The sequence below is a fragment of the Myotis lucifugus genome, unplaced genomic scaffold (genome assembly GCF_000147115.1).
Source record: "Myotis lucifugus unplaced genomic scaffold, Myoluc2.0 scaffold_274, whole genome shotgun sequence".
NCBI classification, from domain to species: domain Eukaryota; kingdom Metazoa; phylum Chordata; class Mammalia; order Chiroptera; family Vespertilionidae; genus Myotis; species Myotis lucifugus.
The window spans coordinates 1,220,071-1,248,019 of NW_005871322.1; the positions used below are offsets into that span (position 1 = coordinate 1,220,071).

At 55.8% G+C, this 27,949-nt stretch overlaps 2 protein-coding genes across 3 annotated transcripts; both read right to left on the minus strand.

Moving 5' to 3' along the window:
* Positions 1 to 369: 369 nt before the first annotated feature.
* Positions 370 to 4,411, minus strand: LCAT (lecithin-cholesterol acyltransferase). The gene is made up of 6 exons (XM_006099455.3): positions 3,991 to 4,411; positions 3,119 to 3,275; positions 2,919 to 3,034; positions 2,732 to 2,827; positions 2,416 to 2,640; positions 370 to 966 (listed from the first exon to the last, which is right to left on the minus strand). The coding sequence occupies exons 1-6, from the start codon at positions 4,139 to 4,141 to the stop codon at positions 392 to 394; spliced, it is 1,320 nt and encodes a 439-aa protein (XP_006099517.1). The 5' UTR covers positions 4,142 to 4,411; the 3' UTR covers positions 370 to 391.
* On the minus strand, positions 4,369 to 27,827 carry SLC12A4 (solute carrier family 12 member 4). 2 transcript variants are annotated; one of them, XM_006099448.3, is made up of 24 exons: positions 27,588 to 27,827; positions 21,854 to 21,948; positions 20,298 to 20,429; positions 16,370 to 16,516; positions 16,231 to 16,285; positions 14,202 to 14,332; positions 12,466 to 12,707; positions 12,104 to 12,318; positions 11,395 to 11,559; positions 11,218 to 11,316; positions 10,886 to 10,943; positions 10,366 to 10,540; positions 9,823 to 9,941; positions 7,841 to 7,939; positions 7,526 to 7,645; positions 7,211 to 7,315; positions 6,795 to 6,963; positions 6,349 to 6,544; positions 6,075 to 6,244; positions 5,854 to 5,985; positions 5,667 to 5,774; positions 5,326 to 5,513; positions 5,095 to 5,228; positions 4,369 to 4,931 (listed from the first exon to the last, which is right to left on the minus strand). In XM_006099448.3, the coding sequence occupies exons 1-24, from the start codon at positions 27,700 to 27,702 to the stop codon at positions 4,840 to 4,842; spliced, it is 3,261 nt and encodes a 1,086-aa protein (XP_006099510.1). In that variant the 5' UTR covers positions 27,703 to 27,827; the 3' UTR covers positions 4,369 to 4,839. The 2 variants fall into 2 exon arrangements, with proteins under 2 accessions (XP_006099510.1, XP_023618913.1); XM_023763145.1 differs by lacking the exon at positions 7,211 to 7,315 and having other exon boundaries at positions 4,370 to 4,931; positions 27,588 to 27,746.
* Between the last annotated feature and the right edge of the window lie 122 nt (positions 27,828 to 27,949).

Below are 27,949 nucleotides of genomic sequence, written 5' to 3' on the forward strand. Positions count from 1 at the left end.
CCACCCACCTGCACTCAAAAGGTCCTGTCTAGAGGTGGGGTCTTGCCTGCCCTTTTGAAAGCTGAGAGGGACAGCTCAGATCTTACCCATCCTAAAACCTTGACTCCATGTGCCCCCATCGCACAGCTGTGTGTGCAGCTGACCTGTCTCCATGCCCAGAGCAGAAGCAGGCACAGAGACAGGCTGCCTTAAGAGCTCAAGCAGGAGAGCGGGAAGCTGTACATCTCAGGATGGCTAGTTCAATTCTAGGTTTTAGCCAAGCTCCTCTTGCCCTATTCTCCACAAGGCACCAGGCCTGCAGCTGCTGATAATGAATCCTGGTGTGTGAAGCCTAGTCTCCCCCTCAACCCACAACAAAGATCTCAAGGCTTACAGCAGCAAAGGATGATCTTTATTCAGGGGGCGGGGTCCCTGGGCTAGCAGCTGTGGGTACAGAGGTGCTATGTCGGTAGGTACCCAGCAGGATGTCATTGATGTGCTCTAGTGTCTGATTGCTGAAGACCATGTTGAGGTGGTCTGTCCCGTTCAGAGGCAGCAGGTGCACAGGCTGTGGCTGGAGGCCCTTCCATTGGGCACAGAGCTCACTGCTGCGTGTGGCCACAGTGTCATCGCCATCCTCATGGAGCATGCTCACGGGGTCTGTGTAGGGGAAGCCATGGTCAAAGATGTAGGTATGGGGCGTGGGCAGACCCACGCCATACAGACAATACACTTCTACACCAGGTGCTGGGAGTCCTGCCAGCAGGCTACGTGACTGTAGCCACATGTACCAGCCGTCTTCAAAGTATAGGTCTTCAAAGAAGCGCTGGAAGTCACGGCCTGTGTAGTTGAAGCTGGGTGTGGAAATGAACACATGGTCCTCAGGCCATACCCGGTAGTCGGGAAACATCCAGGGGGACGTTGTTGTTATGCGCTGCTTCTGCTTCAGCCTGATGCTGGACATCATCGGGATGCCCTGGTTGTCACCTGTGGACATGGAGCAAGGTGGGCAGGGAGCCAGAAATGGCTGCCCCTGGCCTACATCTTGCTGCCCAGCTCAAGCTCAGCTGCATGCTCATTTTTGTCCCAGCCTAATCTAAACATTGACTCCAAGCCAGACTAGAGCAAGGCCAGCAGCATTCAGTAGGTACTTAATGTGTGCTTATCCTATATAGTAAAAGGCTAATATTAACATGCAAATAGACTGAACAACTGGTCGCTATGATGTGCGCTGACCACCAGGGGGCATGCATGGAACATGGCAGGCATCGGCAGCAGGTGGCAGAGTGCAGAACATGGCGGGCGTCCGCCATGGCGGAATGGTGGAGCAGGTGACCAGGGGCGCCAGACCAAGGCGGGGCACCGGTCACTGTCATCGGGGCGAGCCTCTGGTGGTTACTGAAAATTCTTTGCTCCCATGTGCCTCGGTCCCACTCAGCACTCGCACCCACTGCTGGCGCCCAGCGCTGGCCCCGATCACCCCTGAGAGCTTCTCCACCGGCCCGGCTCCTGAGTGGCGACTGCCATCAGTGGGTGCAAGCAGGGCCAGCGCTGTCAGTGCATGGGAGCTGCGGCAGCAGGAGCAGGGCTGCAGGCAGACAGGACGGGGGAGGGGGGAAGGGGACAAGGCAGGAGGGACGGAGGATGCGCTGAGACCTGCCCTGTGCCCACTGCAGCCTCGCAGCTCACAGTTCCTTTCAAGGTGCATGAATTTGTGCACTGGGCCCCTAATTAAATAAGCCCGGATACTGCTGTGAGGCAGAGCTGTAGGGCCTCAAAGGAGGACAGGGTGTGTTTTCCTGAGGATGGATGTGTATGTGTCAAAGGTGGGGGATAATGCTGGCAGTTCTCTCAGTCAAGTATCTGTTGGCCCTGTAGTCTATGCTGCACAGGGGTCAGGAAGGGTGACACAAGACCGTGTCTGTATTTGACACTAACTAATGTAGTCTGAAGAGGGTTTTCCTTCCTTCCCCTACAGGGAATACTGAGTTTGGCTGGGCCCAGCAGACAGTGGGTGCACAAAGGTGGTAGCTATGCCACTCCCCAGGGAAGGGCAGGAGGGGCTCCTAGGGTCTGGCCCTGGCTTTGGCAAATCTGTCTTCAGTAGGGCATATCCCTGGGCAAAGGAGCTCCTGGAAGCAGAGGCAGCAGAAAGCTGGGTGGGTAGGACCTGAGACTACAGGAACAAACCTGGGATAGTGAGCCAGACTACTTGGGTTCATTTTCTGTTAAACTCTCACTTTTTCATCACTAAGACAGATTTTGGCAGGAGCCACTCTAATGGTCCAGGCCAGGATCACTACTCTTGGGGGGCCAATGACAAGGGCCATGCCCCATGGGTGGTAGACCACACCCCCAACCTGGCATTGTGAGCACAGGCCCCCGGTCAGCTTTATTCCATCCCTCAATCCCACCACAGGATGCAGGTGAACTCACCTGAGGCCAAGACCAGCATGGGCTTGATGGAGCCACCCCAGGGAGCCCCAAGAGAGATGAAGCCATCAATGAAGCGATCCTTCCAAGACTGGGGTTGGCGCAGCAAGAAATAGAGCAGGTGCAGGCAGCCAAGACTGTGCCCAATGAGGAAGACAGGCTTTCCATAAGTAGCATACATCTCTTCCACCAGCCCAGAGAGCTTCTGGTGGTACTCCTCCTGCTGGTCTGTGGAGGGAGGAGGGTGAATTGGGTCAGGGCAGTGGGGGTTAGGGGCCACCGGCCCTGCCACGAGCCCATCATCTGCAGAGACACTCACTGGGCTCCAGGCGCCAGTCATAGGGGGCAGCCCGCACTGTCTCATCCCGCACGTAGCCATTGTTGACCAGATTCTGCACCAGGGTGTTCATGTAACCTGTCGGGGAGGCAGCAGCGTTGGGGCTCTGGCCATGGCCCCTACAGGCCCACCGCGGCCTGGAGCCCCACCCTTTCCCCCTGCCACACACCTGCCAGCTTGTTTTTGTCCAGGTACTCAACAGAGTAGGTCTTGCCAAAGCCAGGGACACGGATCTGCACACCGGGGGCGTTGGACACACGCCCAGAGCTGCGGTTGTAGACAACCCTGCGGGCAATGGGAGAGTCAGCAGGTCAGCAGCCAAGAGGCAGGGTGAGGGGGCGGGGCTGGGGCGGAGAGGATGGCCCGTACCTGGTGTTATCGATCCAGCAGTCTACTCCAAGGGGTAGGAACATAGTGATATCCAGAAAGATGGTGAAGAAGTCCTCTGTTTTGCGGTAGCACATCCAGTTCACCACATCTGGTTTATCCAGTTTGGCTTCCAGCTGGTTCCCCAGGCAGCCAGGCACTGCGGGCACTAGCCTTCACTCTGGGTTCCTCGGATTTCCCCCGTGATTCCCATCCCAGCCTCACACCCACCCTCCACCACTGCAGTGACCAGCCTACATTTCCCACACCCTCAACTCCCAGGGACGAAGGACACAATCCTCTTTGTAATCATTCTCCCACCTATCCCCCCAGCAGTGCAAAGGCCACGCTCCCCTTAGGCAGGAAAAGGGCAGAGGCCAGGGCCACTGACCTCTGCCCTCGCAAAGCAAACACCTAGCCTGGCTTTCCATTACTGCTGAAGTCCAAGGTGAGAACAAATAGGTATGGGGATGTGGGGGCTGGGCCTGGGAATAGGGGGACAGGCCTTGATGGGCCTTTCCTGCTCTCCTGAGCTGAGCATCTTGTCCTTGCTGGGGTGAGGGCTGAGGAAGGAGCGGTGGGGCTTAGCCCAAGGTCCAATGGCTGCAGCTAATACCCTGGCCAAGCCCTCAGGCACACACACCCACCCCCCCACTCCTCCCAGCTGGGGTAGATAACTTAGAGACACAGGAACAGTGTGGTGGAGGGAAGGGGTTGACTTCTCTACAGGTCAAGCCTTTGGCCCCTCTGACCACTGAGGTAGGTATCAGGGCTAATACAAGGGCAGAGGGCCTTGGCAGGGTTGACTACCTGGGGCTGAGGCCCGGGCTCCCCAAGGTCTGGCCTGGTGCATCAGGGGCCTGGTGGGGGCTTACCGAGGATGATGGGCCGTGTGTGGTTACTGAGCTCAGCCTTGGGCGTGGTTTGCGGGGGGAACAGCACATTGAGGAGCCAGAAGGAGGCGGCAGGGGGGAATAGCAGCCCCAGCAGCAGCACCCACTGCCATGGGGAACCGGGCAGCCCCATTCCAGCCCTAGTGCCTACTGCCCAGTGAAGCAGTCTTGGGCTGGCCTTATCTGGAGTGGCGGTGGGAGGGGCCCCGGGGCCAGTGGGAGGGTCAGTCTAGCCAATGACTATGGCCAGAGGTTGTGGGGAAAGGGGCACAGCCTTGGAGCTGGAGCAGGCTCTGGGCCTGGGTTCAGTTCCGCCTTTTTCCCTTGGCGCCAGGGGAAACAGAGCTCGGGCAGCAGGAGGCCCAGAAGTACACAATGTTTTATTGAAAAAAGTCAGGCTTCAGCTGGCTGGCTCCATTAAGCTCAGCTTGGTGGGGGTCCCTGCCCACAGTAATCTGAGCCAGGACTTCCTGCAGGCGGGCTGGGTAGGACCCCCTCCCTCGTCACCCCTCCCCTTCTCTCTGATGGTGACATCCCAACAATAAATATTCAATAAATAGCGTTCCTGGGTTGGCTGCCTTCAAACCCAATGTCAGCCCCCACCAGTCTTCTCCAGGCCTCCCAGGATGCTGATCGGGGGGCCGGGGGTGGGGGGAGTCCTTTAACCTCTTAGGGTCCTGTAGGACCCCGGATCCCTCTCCATGGCCAGGCCCAGGCCCAATCTCCAAAGCTGGGTCTAGGGCAGGGCCAGGCAAAGCAGGACTGGCAGATGGGTGCTAGAGGGGGTGTTACCCTGAACACCTCCACTCTAGGCCACAGTCTCTATCGGGCTCAAGAGTAGATGGTGATGACTTCACGGCCACCGCCACGAACCAACAGCACCCGCTCAAGGCCCTCAGTCAGCACCTCCAGGAACTCCATGTCTATAGGTCATCAGGTCAAAGAAACAGCATCAGGACCAAGGGTACCCAGGAAGTTTGGGCATCAATCAGAACTGGGGTGACTTGGAACACCCCCCCAGAAGCACCCAGAGTAACCTCACAGGCTGTCCACCTCCTCACTGCTGGCCTCTCCACAAAAGGATACAGTTTTCATCACCCTCACTGTTCTTGGGTGGGCCGGGCATGTTCAGCAGGACCAGGCGGGCATCGTGGGAGCGTGTGACGATGACTTCATTGAGCTTCACGGCAGTGTGCATGCGCCGCACATTGGACTGGTCCCTGCAGGTAATGCAGCTGATCACGGGCCCTACCCACAGAGCTTGCCCACCCTTCACCCGGGCCCCGATGTGGCTGGGTCTATTTTTGTGGCACTCACGGCTTAATATGCACCAGTTCTCGGAAGTTGTCAGGGGCATGGCTGGGGTCCCAGGGCTCAGCTGCCATGTACTTATCCCGTGTCCATGTCATCTGGATCTTGTCAGTCCCAGCTGCAGACTCATCCTCCTCATCAGAGTACAGGCTCTCCAGCCTTAGGGCTGAGTGCCGGTCCTTGACCAGCTGGGCCTGCAGAAAATGAGAGAGGAGGTAGCCTCAGTGGCAGGGAAGAGAGGACCTGGCTGCAGGGACTTGGGCACCGACGTTCCGATGCCTCCGTCCGATGGCGTCTCCAAAGGCCTGACCCAGCCCCCTGCCCATGCCCTGAACTAGGCCACTGACTTCTCGCTCCCGCTCAGTCTTGGTCAGCCTCATCTGCCGCAGCATCTGGGACCGCTGCTCCATCATCAGTGTCCGCTCATAGGTATACGCAGAGATGTCGCTGTTGTGCTGGGGAGAGGGTGGGCCATGAGAACTGGGCTGTGCGGGGCAGGGTACCCACAGGGCCACATCGGGGTGGGTGGCTCACCATCTCCACCACCTCCACCTCTGCCTCAAGGCGTAGGTGGTACAGGAAGACGGCCAGATCCTTCTTCATCTGGATGCTGTTGTCATCCATCTGGGCCACGGTGAAGATGCGCATCCGGCACTTTCTCCAAACCTATGGCAACGGAGCAGTTGGGTGTTTCAGTCACACCCCACCCATCCAAGGGCCCAGCCCCCTCACCCAGGTGCACCCCCCTGGCATACCTTGTGCTGGCGCAGCAGGAAGGGTAAGAGCATGAGCATGCCGCCATCATGCACGATCCACCACACGTCAATGTGGCCCTCCAGGTAGCGCTCGTGGTTGCTGGGGTAGAAGGCAATGTTCTTGGGCACAAGCAGGGCCAGGTGGGCAGCTGTGGTGCAGCGCACGGTGTCTGGGGAGGAGGGACACTGCTGACTGCCAGCCTGCAGCCCTGCTTTCACTTGAGCCCCGGCCCCCGTCCCCATGGCTGAGCCCAGATCCCGGCCCCTTACGCACCAATGAAGGTCTTCCAGGCACGTGGGTCCTCGCTCTGTCGCCAGCCATAGGGCCAGCCCAGGACCACGGAGTTATGCCTCATGCCGCCCAGGCCGCAAGACTGGATGAGGTGGGCCAGCCCCTCACGCACCTTGTTGGCTACCACCACCTGGCAGAAGCCCTTTACCTTCTCAATCTCCATCATGTTCTTGATTGTCTGGGGGGAACACACCAGGCTCAGAAGTCAAGGCCATCAGCATCCCCTCTGCTGGGGGCGGGGAAGGGGAGGAGGCAAGCTGCCCACCCAGAGGCCATGTTTTTAAGATGGGACAGCCGCCCTGGCTTCAGCTCTTAGGTGGCAGCACTGCTGTCCACCTGGCTGGCCAGAACTGGTCCCCTCCCCTATGTGCCAGCTGTAGCCTGGGCATTGGAGTCTGGCTCAGCTCTGTGCCCCCTGCGGCAGGCACCTGCTCAGCAGCCTGGGCCTCGCCATAGCTCTCCAAGAAGCTTCCCTGGATGACAGAACCAACGATGGTCAGGCCCTTGCCGGCCTTCAGCTGAGAGGCGAAGGTGAGGAGCCGTGGGTACTTCACGTGAAGGTCCTCGTCCAGCTTCAGCAGCACCAGCAGCTGAGGCCTGCAGGAGCCAGACAGTGAGGCAGCCTGAGACCAGGGCAGAGGTTTCCAAGGAGCCACGTTTCTTCTTTCCCTCTCAATTCACAGGCTCCCACAGGTTTGGGGAGCAGAGATCCAAGGGCACCCCTGGCCACCCCAGGATGGGGAACATGGATCAGGAAGGGGAGCCAGCACCTCTCGACTGTCCCACCCTCAGAGTGCCCCCTGAGAACCTAGAGTGGCCTTTGCCAGTCTGGGTGTGAACTCACCGCCAGTTCTTGGTGTGAGGAGGCCCCTCCTCTAGCCGCAACAGTGCATAGCGGGCAGCACTCAGGGACAGACCTCGGATCCCGTCACCCCATTCCTTCTCAGCCCTACAGAGGCCACCGTCAGTTGGTGAGCCCCTGGTCCCACTCAGGGGACTCTGTCCAGGTGTAGTGAGATGGAAGGGGGCCAGGCCCTGAATCAAAGCCCCCCAACCTCCCAGCCCCGCACCTATGGTGGCTAGAGGATGGCTCAGCTTCCCCCAACCCAACATACAGATCACCCCACCTGCCCCGACCAGGTGGCAACCCCTCACTCACCCTTGGTACTCAATGTACTTGTAGATCATGCCCGCAATGAGCATGGCGACCAGGGCATAGTACCAGGAGGAAACAAACATAAGGGTCAGGCAGAGGCTCATGCCCAGGAAAGACAATGCCCTGGGCCAGAGAGTGGGGAAGAACAAGAATCAGGGAAAAACCAGTATGGCCCCAGACCAAGCTCCCCAGCCCCCCAATTTCTCACCAATAGCAACTACAGCCCAGGAAACTCAAACCCCATCCTGAATGGGTCTCCTGGCTTCCCCATAGCACTTATGTCAGAGGACTTGGTTCAGGAGACCAGTTGGTGCTCACCAGTGATAGTACTTGAACCGGGGTCGCCAGTTGGGGGTCCTCAGGAGCGTCTGCACAGCACAGGCCAAGTTCACAAACAGGTAACACATCAGAAAGAACCTGCACCACAGGGCTGGTTGGTACAGAGGCCTCCTTGGCAGCCAGGTACCTGATGTCCCTGCCATGCCTGGGCTGAGCCAGGTGCTTACAGCCTCACAGCACCCATTCCCATGCCCGAGGCAGATGGGGCTACTGCACAGGTGTCCTCAGAGCCAGGGCTTAGGCAGGGGTGAGGGACCTTTTTTTCTGCCAAGGGCCATTTGAATATAACATCATCCGCTTACTATTATTCACTTAATATAATTTATGTTGCTATGAAAAAAGCTCCTAGATTTATTGAACATCGAGTCCCACCTGCGGTTGCCTTGGCAAATGATTTCACTGCCAAATGGTTTTGCAGGCCTTATACGGCCCACGGGCCAGACGTTCCCCACCCCTGGCTTAGAGGACAGGCAACTATTCACAGGCAGAGGAGGCAGGGGAAGAGCGAGTGTAGAGCTGTGAGAAAGGACGGGACCTAGGAGAGCTCAGTGTCTGGAGATGGAGGGGCCACACAATTTTCAGGCCCCTGGCCTGGTGACCTGTTGGATTAGGGGCTATCATGAATGTGGGGAGGAGAAGGTAGGGAGAAGATAATGAGGGCCACTTTGAAGACACTGAATTAGAGACACTTGAGGAAACTGTAGGAATGAAGGAGACTGGGACCTGGGCGAGGCCTGTTGTGTGAACCCTCCGGGAAGAGAGCTGAGGAGCAGAGGGCTGACAGGAGGGGCGCCAACCTCTACCCTCAGCTGGCTGGAGAAGGACAGACAAAAAGACAGAAGGACTGGGACTCCCATGAAGGGGAGTGGTTAGTCCCAGCAGGGCTGCCCCAAAGAGCCCCATGATAAAGACTGAGCTATGCCCTAGCCAGTTTGGCTCAGTGGACAGAGCATCATCCTGTGGACCAAAGGGTCCCAGGTTCGATTCCGGTCAAGGGCACATACCTCAGTTGCAGGCTCCTCCCCAGCCTGGGCCCTAGACAGGGTGCATGCAGGAGGCAACCAATCGATGTGTTTCTCTCACATCGATATTTCTCTGTCTTTCCCTCTCTCTAAAAATCAATGGAAAAATATCTTCGGGTGAGGATTAAAAAATAATAAATAAAGGCTGAGCTATATCCTCTGGCTTAGGGAGTGAGGAGTCACCACCCAAGACGACTGTGGCAAGAACAGATTCAGTGTGCACTATACGTGTGGGTGAGGCTGGGCAGCAGTGGGTGGAGGTGTGTTGGGGGGAGACAAGAGGTCACTGTGGCCGGGCTGTGGCTGGGAGGTGGCTGCGTCGAGGGGGAAGGGGGCCTGTCAGGCCTACAGGCTGAGTGGGGCAGTGAAAGGTAGTCTCATCATATGCAAACAAGCCAGAGAGAGCATTGCCAGTGGAGTAAGATGTGTGAGGAGAGATGGAGTGGGCCCCAACAATGGCAGCAGTGAGCACAGCAACCACATGAGCTGTCTCAGGGACCCCTGGAAATTGCCACATGCTGACCACTTCCTGAGGGCACTGGCAGACTCAAATGCTCAGTTGATTCCAGAACTTTAAAAGCAAACAACTCTGAAAACAGATGGATAGGGCAACGGTGGTTTCATCAAGGTGCCAGGGACTGGGTGCTGGCCCTGTCCAGGAGTGGAGAGTAGCTACCTGCCGGCTCTGGGAGTCTCTCACAGAGGGTGTAGGACCTGTTGTCTCTTCTGCATAAATATCAGGCTCATTCCTAAATGCAGAGCTAGGCTGAGCTCTGCCAGGCAAACAGCTGCCCATACACCCTGACATGTGTCCCAGCTGCACGCGCAACGCCAGACAGGGTCACAGGAAGGTGCCGGGGCCCCTGGCTCATGGGGTGCTGAGGGTTCAAGGAGCCTTTTTTAGGACCATCCCTCTGCCCTGCCCTGGCCCCAGCTCACATGGATAGAATGGGGGCCACCATGTCGAGGGAGGCGATGAGGATGCCCAGCTCAGCGATGAGTGCCGTCAGGAGGAGTGCCCACGTCGGTTCACCATTTGCCTTCCCGTGGCCAAACACCTGCACGCGCCAGGGTCAGTGGGGTCAGCAAGGGAAGAAGCTGGTCCCAATACCCCCATTCCACACCTTGAGTCACAAGCCACAGCTTGGCCTCTAGCATCCTCAAGTCCCTCCTCTGGGGCCCAGGCCATCCCCATGTCTTTCCCAATAGGTTCCACAAGTTTCTCTGCCCCCTACCTCTCCAGGCCTCTCTGCTCTGAATGAGCCATAGATCGGCCATGAGGATTCTGGGCCCAAGCTGCTCTGCCAACAGCAGGGCAGAGCCAGAGCCAGGGCAGCTCTCAGCAACTCCTCGTGCTGGCTTTGTGGCCCTGGGGTCACTAAGGGCCCCAGCAGGATATAATGCATCTGTATCCCTGCCCTCCACCAGTGGGAGGGGCCAGAAGCACCCAGCTGTGGGGTGTGGGGGTGCAAAAGGGCTCACACGGAGGAAGGGGATGATGTTGTCCTTGGCGATGGCCTGCAACAGGCGTGGTGCCCCAGTGAGGCTCTGCAGGCCGGCGCCACAAGTTGAGAAGAAGGAGCCGATGACAATGACCCAAGGCGAAGGCCAGGCCAACGTGCCCACCACCAGGTTTCTGCTGACACCGTCGCCGTACCTGCAGGGGCCAGGCTTAGGCCATACACCATGCAAGGAGCCCCCAAACCCTGGGTGAGGGATGTCAGGTCAGTAAGGATGGCTATGGTGGGCAGAGCTCTGGCCCCTCAGCACAGAAGTCCAATCCATCAGCCCCTATCTGTTCTCTTCGTCCCAGCCCTGATTCTGATGTCACCATTCTCTAAGAAGCAAAAGTAATGGGGGGGCCTGGCCCACCTAGTGGCACACACCACCGCTGGCAACCAGCAGCCTGAGGATACGTGTGGGACCACGTGTTTGACGGGGGCTGGTGTCAAAGTAGGCGAAAGCCGAGCCCACTGCCACCCGAGGGGCCCGGCTCACTCACTTGTCCCGGAGCACCACACCCTCGATGCAGGCGCCGAAGAGAACCACGCTGCTGAAGTCTGCGCCGCGTCAAGGAAAGCTGGGCCTCCACGCCACTGCCGCCCCCACTCGTTCCCACACAGGACCCCATGCCCCTGGCCTCGCCTCAGCCAGGAGCCTCGGCGGGGCACCTACAGCTGAGGGTTTTGTGCTGTGCACAGTGTGTGATGTCTGAGGGGAAAGGTACCTAAGTACGCATGCACGTGTGAGGTATCCGTGCATGCCAGCTGGTGACATAGGAAGGCAGATGCCTCTTGCTTCCCACGCTGCTGCCCCAGGCCTGGGAAAGGATACACACAAGGGAGGTTGTAACAATGGCCAGAATGGTCCCCACCGGGATGGACTTCTGGGCGTCTCGGAGGTCACCGGAGCGATTTGAGCCAGCCATGATGCCTTCGAAAACAACAAGATTCCCTGAGAGGCTCCCCGGCAGAGGGGGCAGGGCTGAGAGGGTGGGCAAGAAGGGCTTACCTGTCACAGAGGGGAAGAAGATGCCAACCAGCACGGTGAAGGATGTGGCAATGTCAGCGACCACGTACAGGGCCAGATTCTCCTTCAGGCCAAGGGCATCCGTGGAGGGCAGCCCGTGCTTCTCCACGACCTCACCCTTCTCCAGGTAGGTGCTCCACAGGTTCTCTGCAGGGGCAGCAGCATCACCACCGCAGCCCCAGCCACGTCCCAGGGGCAGCTGCGGGCAGCCCAACCAGAGGCTGCAGATGTGAGAGGCTCTGGGGGCCCGGGGCGGCTTCAGCCCAATGTCTGCAGCACCAGCCACAGGGGCGGAGCTGTCTGGCTAGAAATCTGACAGGCAAAGGCTGCTGAAGCCAGAGCCCTGCCACTGCCTGCCTCCTAGACAGAGGCCCTTTATGGCTCCTGGGAGAATAATCCAGGCAGCGCCAGGGGCTGGTGACTGGGGGGAGAGGGGCTGCCAGAACTTTCTGGGGGCTGCTGTAGGCCTGGGACACTGGCCAAACAGGCTCTGTTCACCCAAAACCTAGCTGCCAGGAGCCAGGCTGAGAGGACACCGCTGGGCCTGGAAGGCAGCCAGACCTGCCCCCCGCCCCCCCTATTCCTGAGCTGGCCACACAAGGACGGCTCTGTGATCCACTTTCCTTCCATGCTCATTCCCTGCCTCCTGCTCAGCCCGCGGGTCAGGAGCAGGACGGGAGTGAGGACGCACCCTGGAGCACGCTGGCGGCTGCACCCGGGATGCCGGGGATCTCGGTCACATTGTTGAGCAGGAAGTAGGGATCACAGGAGTCAGTGGTAAGGTTGGAGCTGTGGCAGAAGAGGCTCCACAGCCGGGTGGCCACTGTCTCATTATCCACCGTGACTGTCTTGGCACAGATGTCAAACTGGTCCCGGGACAAGGTCCTGTTGCCCAGCATACACACTCTGCGGGGAGGGGCAAGTGTCATCGCCCGCTCAGCTGGAGGTCCCAACCGGCGTCCACCCTGCAGACTCTAGGACTCAGGGCATCGGAGGCCATCTACTTGGGAGGGATGTCAGTGCCACGCCTGGACGTATTCCCAGATTACTTACGGAAACACGGGAGGGTCAAAAATAGACTTGATGCCCCCCGCGTAGATGGAGAGGATGGAGATGATCACACAGGCCAGGAAGAGCGAGGCAAATTTGTTCACATACTTGACCCCGACAAACACCACCAGGGTCATAAAGGTTAGGAAAATGGTCCCATACACTCGCATGTTGTTCAAGGTGGCACTCGAAGAGTCGTGAGTGTCTGTTGAGTGAAAAATAGCAGCTAGCGGAGCAATGTAGGTCTGAAACAAGAGACAGATATAGAAGGTTCAATTTTCCTATTTGAAGAGTGAATCCCATCTTTTTTTTTTTTTTTTAAGAGTATCCAGAAAGAGCCAGTCACAAAAGACCACATACTATATGATTCCATTTATATGAAATGTCCAGAATGGGTACCTCTGATTACAGACAGAAAGCAGATTAATGGTTGCCTAGGGCTGGGGGAACAGAGAGTGACGACTACCCAGTCTGGATGTTCTGGAGCGAAGAAAGTATTCTAAAATCGATTGTGGTGATGGTTGCACAGTTCTGTGAATAGACTTAGAAACCTTTAAAATCTATACTTTAAATGGGTAGTGAATTGTACAGCATGTGAACTATCTCATAATAAAGCTGTTATTAAAAAGGATCCCGACACAGGAGTCAACTGGAATCACTAAACAGCCAAAGTGAACAGTTTGAGCAACAAAATAAATAATGATAGTGCTGGATCATGAACCAAGAATAAAATAAATATCCAGGAGTCCAAACTGATATAAATACATGGTTGAATAAATAAATAAATGGGGAAAAGGACAAATTTTCTTTACAGAGGAAACCCAAATAATAAATGTAGGAATGCGGGAAATGCAAAAACAACAAAGTTATAGGAGAAGGGTCCACGCTACGGGCAGAGGGCCTAGAGATGGACTGGCCAGGTGGTTCCTCTAAATATCTCCTATTGGCCCTAACCGGTTTGGCTCAGTGGATAGGGCGTCGGCCTGCAGACTGAAAGGTCCCAGGTTCGATTCCGGTCAAGAGCATGTACCTTGGTTGCGGGCACATCCCCAGTGGGGGGTGTGCAGGAGGCAGCTGATCGATGTTTCTCTCATCGATGTTTCTGATTCTCTATCCCTCTCCCTTCCTCTCTGTAAAAAATCAATAAAATATATTTGGAAAAAAAAATCTCCTACTGTCTGTCCCCCGTGATTCCCATGGCCCCTCTACCTACCAGCTGGGGCACTTCAGTGGGGAGTGGGAAGCTGAGTCAGCACACACATGGAGCTCATGGAGGGGGCACTGACCTCCAGACAGGGTCCTGTGGCTACTTACCCTGATGTAGGGACAAGGATAAGGTGGGTCTGAAGGGACCTGGCACAGAGGCCTGGGGGAGACAGACCTGACCAGAGCCACACATGCCCGGGAGGCAGGCTCTGCGTCACCATCAAGATCTGTCACTAAGTCAAATGCAATAGTTTACAGGTCACCTGCCATGGCTGAAATGGGGCCTGGGTGGATGGAATATCCAGGGCCAAGATGAAGGCTGCCAGGCCAGGCCCCTTCCCTGTGTAGCCCAAACTGGCAAGGGATTGAAGGGGAGACTGGCTTGAGCAAAAGATCTTTCTCCCTCAAGAAGGCCTCCCACATTATAAGCCCCAGACCCTGGCCAGAGGTGAAAGGAGCGTGAGCAGCCTGGGCCTACGGGAAAGGGACTGTTTGGACAAGAGCAGAGTTGGCCAGGCCTTAGCATGACTCACCAGTAAGATCTCAATTGCCCCCAGGATGTACATGGCTGCTGCAAAGGTTGTTCCCAGGTAGAAGCACAGGCCCACAGCACCTCCAAATTCCGGCCCCAGTGAGCGGGAGATCATGAAATAGGAGCCCCCAGCTACAACAGAGAAAGTGTACACAGGTCAAGGTCAAGGCTGGTTCTTCTTCAAGGCGGTCTCCTCCCCGACAACCCCTCACAGCCACCCAGAGGGACAGGAGTGAATTTTCCCATCTATAGACGAGCAGAAGGGTTGGGAGATTTGCCTAAGGCGGCATGGTTAGTAAGTGGCCAGGCTAGAACTGGATCCCACTCCCATCCAACTCCAACGCCCAACACGGCCCAGTGAAATGACTACTTTGCTAGGACCACAGCATTGCCTAAGTGGCCCACTGCCCCCCAACTCCCTGCACTTAGGCCAGTCCCCACAGCCTCCTCTGTCTGGGTGCCTCCTATCTGAGAACACCCCCTACCCCCACCCTCCTAGGGCTCTGTCTGTTAGTCTGATCCCTCCAGACCAGGGCGGGGACTGTGTCTTGTCTAGTTCTTTGTCTTTAGGGCCCAGCACAGGGCCTGCCACTGGGTGAGTGTCCATGGCTGACTCTCCTGCCCTGAGTCTGTGCTTCCATCAGAGTCTAACATCCCTGGTAAGATTGACAGAGTCGACACTGGGCCCCAGGACCAGCGAGGGGACAGGGGACAAGAGTGATCCCAAGTTGCTAGTTGAATTTGCTCTTGAGAAAATGTCTCTGGTGAAAAATCTGGGAACAAGGATCAAAAAACTTTAAAAAGGTTAATCCCTTTCATGCTGTAATCCCACCACCTGGACCCTCGCCTAAGGGAGCTGCCAGGGGTGGGAACAGATTCGTGTGCAAGGCTGTTCACAACAATAATACAACAGTGAAAAAGTAGAACCCAAGAGTAGGAAAATAATCACATAAATTAGATAATACCCTATAAATTCTACTAAAAAAAATAAACTTTTCCCAATATTTTGGGAAATACACACACACACACACACACACACACACATACACACATACAGATTTTTGGGAAGAACGATATACTAATACTTTACAAGACCCTAAGGCTAGTAGTTATGAACTCAGGATGGTAGGATTATGGGTACTTTCAATTTTCCTTTTTATATTGTTATGCACTTTTAAACCTTCTTATGGGTAAACATATATTACATCCCCCTCCCCATTTTATCCTAATACAAATAAAACTGTTATTTTTTTAAAAAGGATCCAAACACAGCCCTGGCCGGGTGGCTCAGTTGGCCGGAATATCGTCCGTACACCCTGACATGGGGTTTCATTTTCAGTCAGGGCACATACCTAGGTTTCTGGTTTGACCCTTGGCCCCAGTTGGGGCACGTGCAGGAGGCAACCAATTGATGTGTCTCTCTCACATCGATCTTTCTCTCTCTCTCTCTCTCTCTACCCACCCCCCCCCCCCGCCTTTCCTTCCACTCTAAAAAAACCACACAAATCAATGGAAAAAATATCCTTGGGTGAGGATTAAAAAAAAATGATCTAGATACAAACACAGGAGTCAACCTAAGTAGCTAAATGCCCGAAGTGGAACAGTTTGAGCAACAAAATAAATAATGAAGTACTGGATTAAGATTCAAAGAATAAAATAAATATCTGGGAGTTCATACTGATATAAATAGATGGTTGAATAAATAAATAAACAGCGTATCTGAAAACCAAGTCCAGTCTCATCATCCCTGCTGAAGACCCTCCGCACTGCCTACCCTGGGCGTGTGGAGGGTTTTCAGCACCCCATCACCCTTTTTGTCAGCCCCAACCCCCTTTTAAACAAAGGAACAAAACACAACGAATATCACAGACTCTGCCGAGCAAGCTCCTAAGCGATGCAACTGTCATGGATTCAGGGACTAAGACCCCACTCGAGAACTGCTTTGGGAGCGGGAGCAATAAGGGTTCCTGGGTATGTCGCGGCGGATGCTGGACCCATCCCCCCAACAGGCCGGGGTGGTGCTCACCCACCTGGAACCACTCCATTGGTGGCGATGGCGCTCATGGAGATGGCTGTCAGCAAGGTCTGCGGGAAGGAAGGCCTGGGTGAGCAGTTCAGCTGGGCAGGCTCTGTGGGCAGCCACGGCCCCGCCCCAGCTAGGATACTCACACAGCAGCAGCAGATGAGCACAATGAGGAGGGCCTGCAGCACACCGGCCGTGCCCACCATCCAAGTCAGCCGCAGGAAGAGGATCACCCCGAAGATATTCTGCAGGCAGGGTAGGTACACCCCCATGAGGGTGCCCATGCTGGGCGCCTACGGAGCAGGAGGGGAGGAGAAGTGTGGAGCATCAGAGGGGCCCACATGCATCATGGAAGGCCAGCCCCAATCACTCAGCAGTCCCCGGGTATCCCGAGTGGAGTCCTGGGGAGTGCAGGGGTGGGGTGACAGCTAGGATGTCTATGTTGACCTTTATATATAAAGACAGTTTGGGACTGGGACGGTATAAAACCTGATTCTTTTCAAAACGCCACGTGAGCTTTGAGCTCGCCTCCCCCTCAAGGTACTGCCCCCTTCCCTTCCTCTCCTCTGTTAAACTTCTAGAAAGAGAGGTCTGTCTTGGATCCCCACCTTCTCACCCAGGAGGCCCCATGTCCCCCAAGCCAGAATCTAAGAAGTTGCCCCTGGTCTCCCCTCGGTCCAACCCCCGACTCCAGTCCAGGTGGACACCAAGTCCTATGCAGTCTGCCTCTCAAGCTGCCCTTAGACCAGCCTGCCTTGCCTCAGCCTTAGTCCTTTGAACCTGGAGCACTACACTTGGAGCACCTGAATGGTGCCTGTCAACCTCTCCATACTCCAGCCCACTCTGCTGCCAGAAGAGGTCTCAGAAAACCAAGTCCAGTCTCATCATCCCTGCCAAAGACCCTCTGCACTGCTATCCTGTAATCCACGGTGTGGGACAGACTCCTTGGCTTGGGCCACCAGGTACGCCCCATCCCTTTAATGTCAGTTCCAGTCCCCGATGACATGGGTTCCTCACAGCCTCTGAACCAGGACATGTGCTGGACTTGGCCTGAGAGGATCATGCCTCACTGCATGGCAAACTCCTCTTCAGTTAAACCTTCAGGAGTTTTAATTGTGTTGCCTCTTCCAGGAAGTTCCTCTGGGTTGCCTTATGTAGAGTTGGCACTTCCTCTTGCATTTCCTCAGTATTTTTTTAAAAAAATATATTTTTATTGATTTCAGAGAAGAAGGGAGAGGGAGGGAGAGATAGAAACATCAATGATGAGAGAATCATGGATCGGCTGCCTCCTGCACACCCGCAGTGGGGATCGAGCTGCAAACCGGGCATGTGCCCTGACTGGGAATCGAACCCAGATCTCCTGGTTCATAGGTCGATCGATGCTCAACCACTGAGCCACTGTGGCCGGGGGCCCCTCAGCATTCGATATACCCTTCCATCATAGTGATCACTACGGGTCATGGTAACTGTTCACTCGAATGTATCATGACAGAGACTTGGCTTATTCAATACTGTATCTCCAGCAGGCCCTGCAGGTACCCAAAAGATGCTCCTGAGCCTAGTGAGTGGTGCCTTGGAAGGGCCTTAGGAAAATGTGTTGGGAAAATCCTGCATAGAGTAGAGACTCAAGGTTGAAGGGCAGGTAAAGAAGGTCTAATGGGCATACGCAGGCAGGATTTCTCAACTATCTAAGGGCAGAGTAGGGGCCAGCTGGGAGGCCAGGGCAGAGGCTGAAACAGAGAGAGAGGCAGGGCAGGTGCCTTCTTGAGCCCTCATGAGTGCAGCCCAGGGTAGTGGGGCCTTAAGAGCTTTTACCCGAGTCCCAGGAAAGCCTGCTGTCCTGGAGCTAGTGTGGGAGAGAGAACTATGTGTCCACAGAAACGCTTCTGGAGGGTCCAGGTCTGGGGCAGGATCCATGTACAGCCTAAAGGACTACAGATGGGCCCAGTAAGAATGAATGGTCCCCCGAACTGTCCTGCACAGCCCTGGCCGGCATGGCTCAGTTGGTTGGAGCATCATCCCATGCATCGGAAGGTCGTGGCTTTCATTCCTAGTTGGGGCGCCTACAGGAGGCAACTAATTGATGTATCTCTCTCACATCAATGTCTCTCTCTCTCTCCCTCCCTCTCTAAAAAAAATAAATAAATAAAAATTATCCTGTACAGTATAGGTGACAGATAGATCTCATCTGGGCTATATCCATTTTCAGAGGCCCTGGACCGCTCAGTGCATAGTGGCAAGCTCCCAGCGTCAGCCAACTCTAGGCTGAGTCACTCTGGAAAAAAAGGCAGTGTGGGAAAGGGCAGGGCCTGAAATGCTTTTTGCATCTCCAAATAACCTTTGGCAGCCTCAGAAGGTCACCAGGGTAGAGCCGAGAGGAGCGGCTGCTCTGGAGAGGCTCCTAGGGTCTCGGTAAGGTCTGCTTAGAGGCCCGCCCTTCCTGTCTGAAGCCTTACTTTTCTTGGGCCCGCTCAGACCTGCCCTGTATAATGACCAGAGCTTAGTGGCTCCAGCTCCCTACATTCCTACTAACTCACTGTAGACTTGACCAGGTTCCTCTTTCCTCTGAGGAAAAGCTATTAGAACTGAGACACAGAGGCATCCTCTCGCATGCTTACTCTAGGGCCAGGTGAGCTGGGCAGGTAGGCTAAGGCTGGAACCCAGCGTCTTCACAGGCTCCTCATAAGGCCAAGGGACTATGGCCCTTCACCGACCCAGGCTTCCTTCCGACACTTTCTGAGATGTGTACTAGCCTTAGGGACCTTTTTACTGCCACCAGCTCCCTGGATTTGGCCTTCAGGGACAGAGAAGAGGCACTTACCCAAGGATCCTACCACCCACTGCAGGCAACACTTTCAGAGGGTGAGACCTCTATGCAGGGCTGAATAGGAATAGCCAGAGACGGGGTTCTCTGCTATCTGAGGTCAAAAAATGCCAGCAAAATCACAACAAGTAGGATACGGTGGGGGTCAGGTCTATGTGACCTCAGATCTCAGCTGCCCTCTCTGAAGTGTGGGCTAACTGGTCTCCCAGAGAGGCAAGGTGAGGTGTACATCAACCTATCATCTCTCCTTGGCCCACCCCAGCAAGGCCCAAAACTCACAAGCAGATCTGAGGCTGGGGACCCAGCTTATCCTAACCAAGAGCTCTTTCTGCATTTCCAAATAACCAAGATACTACGGCTAATGCCAGACCCTAGCTCCTTCCAAACCACAGCTGCTTCCCAAACCTCAGGGAGTCAGTAGGTGGAGAGGGAGGGCTCCTTCCCCCAGCCCTTAGACTGAGCCCCCTCTCACAAGGGAGCTAAACAAAGATGTGCAAAGTCATCCTGAGGAGAAAGGAGAGCTTAAGGCCCACAGGCCTGGATAGGGAACAGAAAGGGGGCCAGGAAGCCCCAAGAAGCAGTGTTATGCTCCTATCACTCCCCATCCAGGCGCTCAAGGAGCCCATGGGCTGTTGGAGCGGTCTGCCAATGAAGCCAATACAGTGACACAGAAAGGTTTGGTTACTTGTTCTAGGTCACACAGCCCAAGGGACAACCATGTTCCTGGTTCCAAAGGTAACACCCTTCTCCATCGTGATGGGGTGCCAGTAATGTGGCCTCCTACATTGTCACACATCTCACAATAAATCCCCAAATGTGTCTCCCAGTGTTACACATTGATTTTACCTAGCTCAGTCATCTTAGGCAAGTTACTTAATACCCCGACACTCAGTTTCTTCATCTGTATAATGGGGATAATAGCACCCACCTCACAACTTTCCTGTGAGATGACCTGCAAGAACCCAGGCCCACTGCTTGGCATGATGCCTCCCGCAGAGAGGGCTGAGTAAAAACAGCTGTCACTCTCATTTCTGAGGGCCTCCCTGGTCCTCTACCCCTTCCTCCCCCTGAGGGACTCCTCCTTAGCCCACCCCTTGAAGCCTCCTTGAACCCAAGGCATTCTGTCCATCCTCCATGCTCATCACACTTGGCACCCACTTTCCCTGGGATGCTCACAACCATGTGGGGAATTTGTCAATTCTGTGTCTTCCCAGGTCCTCTACTCCCTCTGCTGCCCTTGACCAGCTCACCTTGGCTGTTCTCCGGCGGGCAACCTCCCCACTTTCAGCTTCCTCATGTTCCTTGGCGCCCTGTGTGAGGTTGGTGTAGCTGACGAGCTTGCCCAGAAGAGATGATACCTTTGGGCGGATGTCCAGCTCTTCCTGTAAAGAGAGCCACAGAGCAGTCTGGCAACGGGCCCAGCTGGCACCGGGCTACCTATGTGTAGCCAGCAGCCTGGCCTCTGGCCCCTTGCCAAGCCCTGAGGCAGGCCTGGGCCTGATCCCAGCTCTCGCCTGGGGAAGCACAAGCCAGCCAACTGGGCAGGTGTGGGCGCCACAACCCAGCATTCGGCACTCAAAAGCTCAGCCCAGCGGCTGCTTCTCTCTGCCACACCTTGGCTAGTCACTACCAATCCATCTGTGAAACCTACCTGCCTCAGGGGAGAGGGCAGGGCAGGGCAGGGCAGGGCAGGGCAGGGCTAGCAGACAGGCGAACGGCACACTTCATCCTGCCTGTTCTGCCTGGCCGCCTCCCAGCTATGAGTGGGAGTGGGACTCACATTTGCCCCAACTCTCTCACGAAAAAGCTACCCCTAGTCACTTCTGAGAGCCAAGGAAGTCAAAAGAGAGATGTCTGGGACAAGTAAAGTCTCTTTTATTTTCTCAAACTCTGGTCCTTCTAGAAGATGGTCCGTCTCCTCCCCAGCCCCCCACCCCTTCAATCCCTAAAGTTGGATCTTGGCCCCCTAACCCATCCTCAGGTGGGGCTAGGTTAAGACCTTTGTTTCAGAAACTTGCTGCTTTTCCCAGGGCTCAGCATTCCCAACCTCCACCTGGGTCTAGGCTTTCTCTGCTCCTGTGGCTTCTCCAGCACCTTGCCTCCACCTACCTATGCCCATATTTAGTCTGTTAGCTCCCTCCTGACCCTACACACAGGGAGAAACTGGTTTGGAGTGAGCAGTGAAGATGCAGGTCTTTGGGGGCATATGGAGACTGAGGAGCCTAGGAAACTTCCGGCTGAATGCGTGGGTCAGAGTTTGGGGCCTACACCAGGCCCCGAATCCAGACCCAACTTCTGAGTTTGGGTCTGAAAAGGATAAAATTCAGGTTCAGAGCTCAGAAGTGGGAATGTTTCCAGAGAGGTGTCCACTGAGGTGCAGATGTGGAGAAAGGGGGCAGATTCAGTGAAAAGCACCGGGTCTCAGTGAACTTGGGGGGGACAGGGTTGGAAGAGCCAACCAGGAAGGACAAGGAAGACAAGGAAGAGTGCACAGGAGAGGGAAGAATCATGGACTAGGAGGACTCCTAGAGTGAAGGAAACAGGAAATCCTGAGAGGTGGTCATCCTGCCGAGGCCGCATCTAGGTCACCAGTGGATACCCTGGCGGGGAACAAGGTGTGGCTGTGAGCGGCCTCTAGGAAAGCAGTGTCGGTTCACAGGTGAGACACACGAGGCAACTGGAGGAGCCAAGACATCAAGAGGCACAACTGTGCAGCCTGCCTGCTTCGCGATGGCGTGGGTCCCTGCAGGTTCCCGCCTGCCCACCTGCCTACCACACCTGCGGCCCAGAAGGCCTCCTCGGCTACCTCAAACAGCGCCAGGTTCCTGTCGTAGTATTCGTTTCCTCTGGAAGCCTCCAAGGGACAAAGGAAAGGGCTGTTCTCTCTGTGGTTGCCATGTCCTGCGGAGAGAGGACAGAATCCCGTCAGGGCTGCCCCCCGAGTCCTCAGGCTGCTCCGCTGGCTCCCGACAGGCCAGCCCACAAAACATCGTCTCTGCGGAGCCCTTCGGAGCCGGTGCCAGCAGGCGGGGCCTCAGTCTCCCCATCAAGTCCCACCCGTCTCCTTGCAGAGCCAGTGATGGCAGAGTGGCCAACGACCAAAACGCAGCGCACCATTCCCTCCAGCGCAGGGAGCCGGTGTGAAGGCCCCGGACACGCTGGCTGGGGCACGTGCACGTGCTACCACCGAGGGGCGGAGCCTCCGGGAGGGGCGTGGCCCGGCATTTGCTCGCCCTCTGACCCCCCCCCCCACTCCCATGGGTAATACCCAGCGAGACAGGCGCCAAAGCCTCGGTGTCCTCCGGGCCTGCCCAGGTGCTGCCCTCCAGGTAGATGAATCCACAGAGAGCACCGTCGCCCGCCATGGTCAAAGTCCACCTACTAGCTGCCCCACCATGCACTGCGCGCGGAGGGCAGCCAGGGGCATGCTGGGAGGAGGGGCAAGCGGGAGGCTGTTCAGAGAGCGGAAGGGGGCGCAGGATGCCGTCTAGGGTCGTAGTCCAAAGCCGGGCTGGGTGGGTCTGGACTGAGCAGGGACCGCTGGCTGCAGCCGTTTGTTGGCTTCCCTGGCCCAGGTGTCGGCTGCTCGCCCAGACAGGTGCGTGGCCTATCAGTGCCACCTCCCTCCGCCCCCAGGTGCCTCAGCCTCAAGGAAACCTCGCAGAAAGGAACCAGATGCACTCTCTAAGTAAGCCTGCCTCAGCTCTCAAAGCTTGGCTGATTTTTCTGGCCGCCCTGTATGCGCACCCTTCCCTGTTTTCCAAACTGTCCCTTGTGAGTCTCGGGAGGTGACATTCCCAACTTCCCATCAGGCAGGCAGAAGGCACCCAGTACTCCTTTTCTAAGTGGTTGGTTTTTGTTTGTTTGTTTGTGTTCCCCTCCCTCCAGACAGTCTGGTAGCTGCCACAGTGGTTGGAGGCCTCAGGGCAAATGGGAAGCTGACATCTGGGTTCAAAGAAGCCAAGTTGGTGGTGAAATGACTGGCAGCAGTGCTGGCCTGGTGTCTGGTGATGGAGGTCAAGTGTCGTCAGTGATCCAGACTAGGGGGGTATTCGGGCTATTCACTGACCATACCTGGTTTTGTAAGGACTACCTACCAACCTTATCTGGTTAAATAGTCTATAATTTCATTTCTCTTGTTTGCAGCAAAGAATGCTGAATGATGAATCCTCCTCCGTCTGATACATCATCCTCTTGCCATCGGTATGAGACTTAACTTGCCTTCTCTAAGCCAACAATTATCAACAGGTGCTGCTCTGAGGATTCTGCATTACCCAAGGAGATAGATGAACAGGTAAAGCTGATGACAATTTCTGAGGCAAAGTCCACTCTTCTTTCGAACAGAATGTGAAAATAGGACATCACCTCATCTAGGGACCTGGACTGTCTAAGCGAGCCAAGCAGCTCAGTCCCACAGTCTACAAGGCTGTGCGTAGGCCAATGCCAATGGCACAACTGACAAAGGCGGCAGGAGGTCAAAGCCTTATGGCAGCGGTTCTCAACCTGTGGGTCGCGACCCCTTTGGGGGTCGAACGACCCTTTCACAGGGGTCGCCTAAGACCATCGGAAAACACATATATAATTACATATTGTTTTTGTGATTAATCACTATGCTTTAATTATGTTCAATGTGTAACAATGAAAAGACATCCTGCATATCAGATATTTACATTACGATTCATAACAGTAGCAAAATTACAGTTATGAAGTAGCAATGAAGATAATTTTATGGTTGGGGGTCACCACAACATGAGGAACTGTATTAAAGGGTCGCGGCATTAAGAAGGTTGAGAACCACTGCCTTATGGGGTCACATAGCTCCTCAGACACCCTATGATATGTATCATGTTCAGGATCAAGATAAGGAGCCACTGCCAGAACCGGTTTGGCTCAGTGGATAGAGCGTTGGCCTGCGGACTGAAGGGTCCCGGGTTCGGTTCCGGTCAAGGGCATGTACCTGGGTTGCGGGCACATCCCCAGTAGGAGGTGTGCAGGGGGCAGCTGATCGATGTTTCTCTCTCATCGATGTTTCTAGCTCTCTATCTCTCTCCCTTCCTCTCTGTAAAAAATCAATAAAATATATTTAAAAAAAAAAAAAAAGATAAGGAGCCACAAGAAAAATCTGAAAACACAGTAACATTGTCTATTATAGTGATGGCCCTTCAGTGAGAAGCCTCGGAAAAGTACACTTAAGTCAGATGCTTAATTTTGTCAGAAAATGGCAGCTACAGAGCTCATCGTTTTTCCCTTTCTGCCTTGGCTGCCAGGAATTTCCAAGCTAATTTTGTTGTTAATCCTTGCCCGAGGATCTTTTTTTCCATTAATTTTTAGAGCGAGTGGAAGGGAAGGGGAGAGACAGATAAACATCGATGTGAGAGAGACACATCAACTGGTTGCCTCTCGCATGCACCCCGACCAGGGCCAGGGATCAAGCCTGCAACTGAGGTACGTTCCCTTGACCTGAATTGAGCCTGTGACCCTTCAATCCACAGGCTGACACTCTATCCACTGAGCTAAACCATCCAGGGTTCTCCAAGCTAAATTTATTCTTTAGTTGCAGTCACCATCTGCGTTATCTCAGAGCCCTTACCCCATTCCTCTGCATAGTTTTGATTTTTCTGAGGATCAGTCCTTTGGGGAGACACTAAGGGGAGGAGCCTGCAAGGAAGGGGGTGATATATCTCTTCTGATCCTTTGTGAAGTTTGAAATAAATTCTAAATTATTCTAACATCATTCACTGCAGTCTGCCCTAGCATTGTAGCCTTGTCTCTGAGGAGACTGAACTAGTATCCAGAAAACACAGAGCCAGGCACAAAGCAGTTCCCCAAAACTGGCTGTGGACGGTCCTCCAAGACCTAGCAGATCCCTTGTCCCTTCAGCCATGACTCCAGGGCACCTCAGAGCCCTTCCAAGGGTTGCCTCGAGGCCTCACAGCAACCCTCCATGAACTATCATTTACCCCCTTTTAGCAGCAACAAAAGTAAGCTCAGAGAGATTCCGAGGCAAGGTCACCCCATAAAAAGGGCTAAACTTGGGTCCCAGGATTCACCAGAACCAGGTAGGAGCTGAGCTACAGGCTCCCCAAATCCTAGTCTAGGCCCCAGTCCATCCTAGGATGCACCCCAGGGGGCAGTACAAGATTTTAACTGGAGAAGTGTCTCGGGTTTGCAATTCGGCCAAGGTGCACATACCCAGGGCTCTTGGTGTTGAGATGGCTGGCAGGCTGGCTTGGATTCCTGACCCTCCCTCTCTGTGACTAAGGGCAACTTGCTTACCCTCTCTGTTGTTTGGCATCCTCTTCTGTTAAGCAGAGACCATAACACCCACTCTTCTAACTGCCCAGACGCATCAGAAAAGGGACAGTCTGGTGCCAGACACCCAGCAGGCATTTCTTAGAACTCCCTAAAGCCTCATTATAAGGACAGCTCCCGTGAGACTATGGGAATATGTGTATGTGTGTGTGGGGTGCTCTAAGCAAGTGTCTGGGTGTCTGTACTGCCCTCAGCTATTCCAAAAATTCCACGGCAGGTCTGGGCATGCCTGCCAGACTGAAGCTGCTCAGATACCACCTGAAATCCTCAGGGAGCCAGAGCATGGCATGGGCCTGGGGCTGCCTGTGAAGTACACACACATACGTATTCCTGACTGCAGCTGCGAATGCACCAGCTGCAGATGGGTATCCAGGTGACACGTCTGATCCCTGTGCTCCCAGGCATCTGCCAGGGGTACTAGAACCTCTACACACAGCCCTTAGAGCAGAGGTATGGACCTTTAGAGATTCAAGTGCCAGGCTGGGGGTACCCCTGAGATGGACCTGAGGCTTTTTGTGCCCCCAACCCTTTGCAGTCCCCACCAAGAGGGGTCATAATCACTCACCAGGGCGCAGAGTGTCCCCCATACCGCATACACAGCCAAGGAATGAGAGGAGGAAGGGTGATGTGGGAGGAGCTGGCCCAGCCTGGAGGGACCTGGCAGGACTCAGCCAATGTGACTCCAGGTCCCTCCAGTCACCCTGTGAGAGGCCAAGGCGGGGCCAGAGGCTAGGCTCAGCTTTGCCTGCCCGCTGGTCCAGGCTGATCCTAGGGATGCAGCCCAGCGCAGCCTTTGGGAGGGAAAGCCTCCCAGAACTAAAGGGAGCAGGGATGTTGGCTCCTGCTCTGACCACGGGAACAAAGCTAGGGCAGGTCAGGGCACCAGGGTTGGGGGCTGGGGTGTGTGCACCAACACGGCTGTCAATCCTGTAAAATCCCATGATGTCCAGCAGCCCATGCCACTGGTCCGTGCCGTCTCCCTACACGGCAATCAGGTGACTCACATACAGCCATCCCCCACATCAGGTATGGATCATCTGTCATGTCACCATCACGGACAATCCAAGAGCTAGGTCAAAATCACATCACCTAACACATGCCACCAACACACATGTTCTCTGCATACCTCCATATGGTCGGTCACAGACACAGGCATTTGTCATCAGTCATATCTGACACCCCTGCAGGAAAGTGGTCCTGAGAATGTGCTACCCTGGCCCTGCCTCCACCCTGTGATGCCACACAGCTACACACTTGCACAACCATAATGACACATGGATATGCCACTATACATGCAGACACATGTTCCCAGCAGTGTTCATGCTCCAAGGGTGGGCCCTGGCAAGGACAGCCATCTGGGGGCCTCCGGGAAGCAAATGGAGAGGCAGGCACCTGGGAGGGGCTCACCTCAGGCCCAGTTCTAATACCGAGGCTAAGAGTTAGGGAGCTGGCGGCCCCAACTCCGGGTTTGAATCCCCTGGTGCAAATTGTGTAACGGCTCTGTCTCAGTCACTCCTTCCTAAGTGCGAGTAACAGGACCGATCCCGTGGAGGGGAAAGTGGTCGGATGAAGCGAGTTAACTCACGTAAAGCACCTAGACCAGCCTGGTTCCGGGTGAGGGCTCCCCGGATGCCCGCTGTACCTGCAGATCTAAGCGGGGTCCGCACAAGTGCACTCACAGGCAGTGAGGGACAGGCCCCCTGCGCAGGCACACCCCTGTCCCGCAGGCCGAGTTCAGGGAGGCACAGGGACGGCGGAGGGCAGGGGCGTCTCAGTGTCAGAGGCGCTGAGCACAAACGGGGAGGCGAAGCGAGAAGAGGCTGGAGGCGACCACAGAAGGTGAAGGGATGGGGGCGCGGGCAGCGGCGATCCCAGCTAGGAAGAGCCAGAGATGGAGGCTCCTCGCCGTTATTCACGCGCCTCGGGCCCCGAAGGCCTAGCCTCTTGTTAGTCGGCCACGTCTGCAGCCCCCGCCCGTGGCCAGCAAGGGAGGAGCTGGGGTGGGGAGGGCGTCCCGACAGCGGGCGGGCCGGGGCCCAGGAAAATCGTGTCTGCGCTCGCGGAGCGAGGGACTGGCGGCGGCGGCGGGCGGCGGGCGGCGCCGACTAAGAAAAGTTGGACCCGCATCGACGTGTGCGCGATCGGGCCAAGTGTCTGCGTGAGCGCGGGCCCGCGTGGTCCGCTCCCCTCCCGGCCCCCGCCAAGGCCCCATCCGGGCGCGCCCTCACCGTCAGAGTCATCCCGCTCCACGCGCTCCCCGTAGTCCACCCAACTGAGCCCCTCGAGGTTGTCATAGTCGCCGCGCCGCGGCCCGTCCACCGGCACCACGGTGAAGTGAGGCATCGCACGCCCGCCGCCCTGCCTCTCCCGCCGCCCCGGCTGCCTGCCCAGCTGTCCCCGCCGCTCCGGGCCGGCGCACCCCGCCCGAGCGCATTCCTCCCCGCTGCGCTCACTTCCTCCGCCCGCCCCCCGGGCCGCCCCTCGGGGGCGGGGAGCAGGAGGGGCTGGGCCAGCTCCTCCCCTAGGGGGCCCAGGAGTGGCGAAGCCCCTCTGGAGGGAGGATTTCCAGTAGCTTCAGGCCTTGGGGAGG

Coding starts and splice junctions, on each gene's coding strand:
- SLC12A4 (XM_006099448.3), bottom strand. CDS start 27,702: ATGCCTCACTTCACCGTGGTGCCGGTGGACGGGCCGCGGCGCGGCGAC. Junction 7,646..7,840: donor CGGTTCAAGTACTATCACTG/GTGAGCACCAAC, acceptor TCTCTGGCCCAG/GGCATTGTCTTTCCTGGGCA. Junction 6,545..6,794: donor AGGCCCAGGCTGCTGAGCAG/GTGCCTGCCGCA, acceptor TGTTCCCCCCAG/ACAATCAAGAACATGATGGA.
- LCAT (XM_006099455.3), bottom strand. CDS start 4,141: ATGGGGCTGCCCGGTTCCCCATGGCAGTGGGTGCTGCTGCTGGGGCTG. Junction 3,276..3,990: donor CACACGGCCCATCATCCTCG/GTAAGCCCCCAC, acceptor TAGTGCCCGCAG/TGCCTGGCTGCCTGGGGAAC. Junction 2,828..2,918: donor GGACAAAAACAAGCTGGCAG/GTGTGTGGCAGG, acceptor CCTCCCCGACAG/GTTACATGAACACCCTGGTG.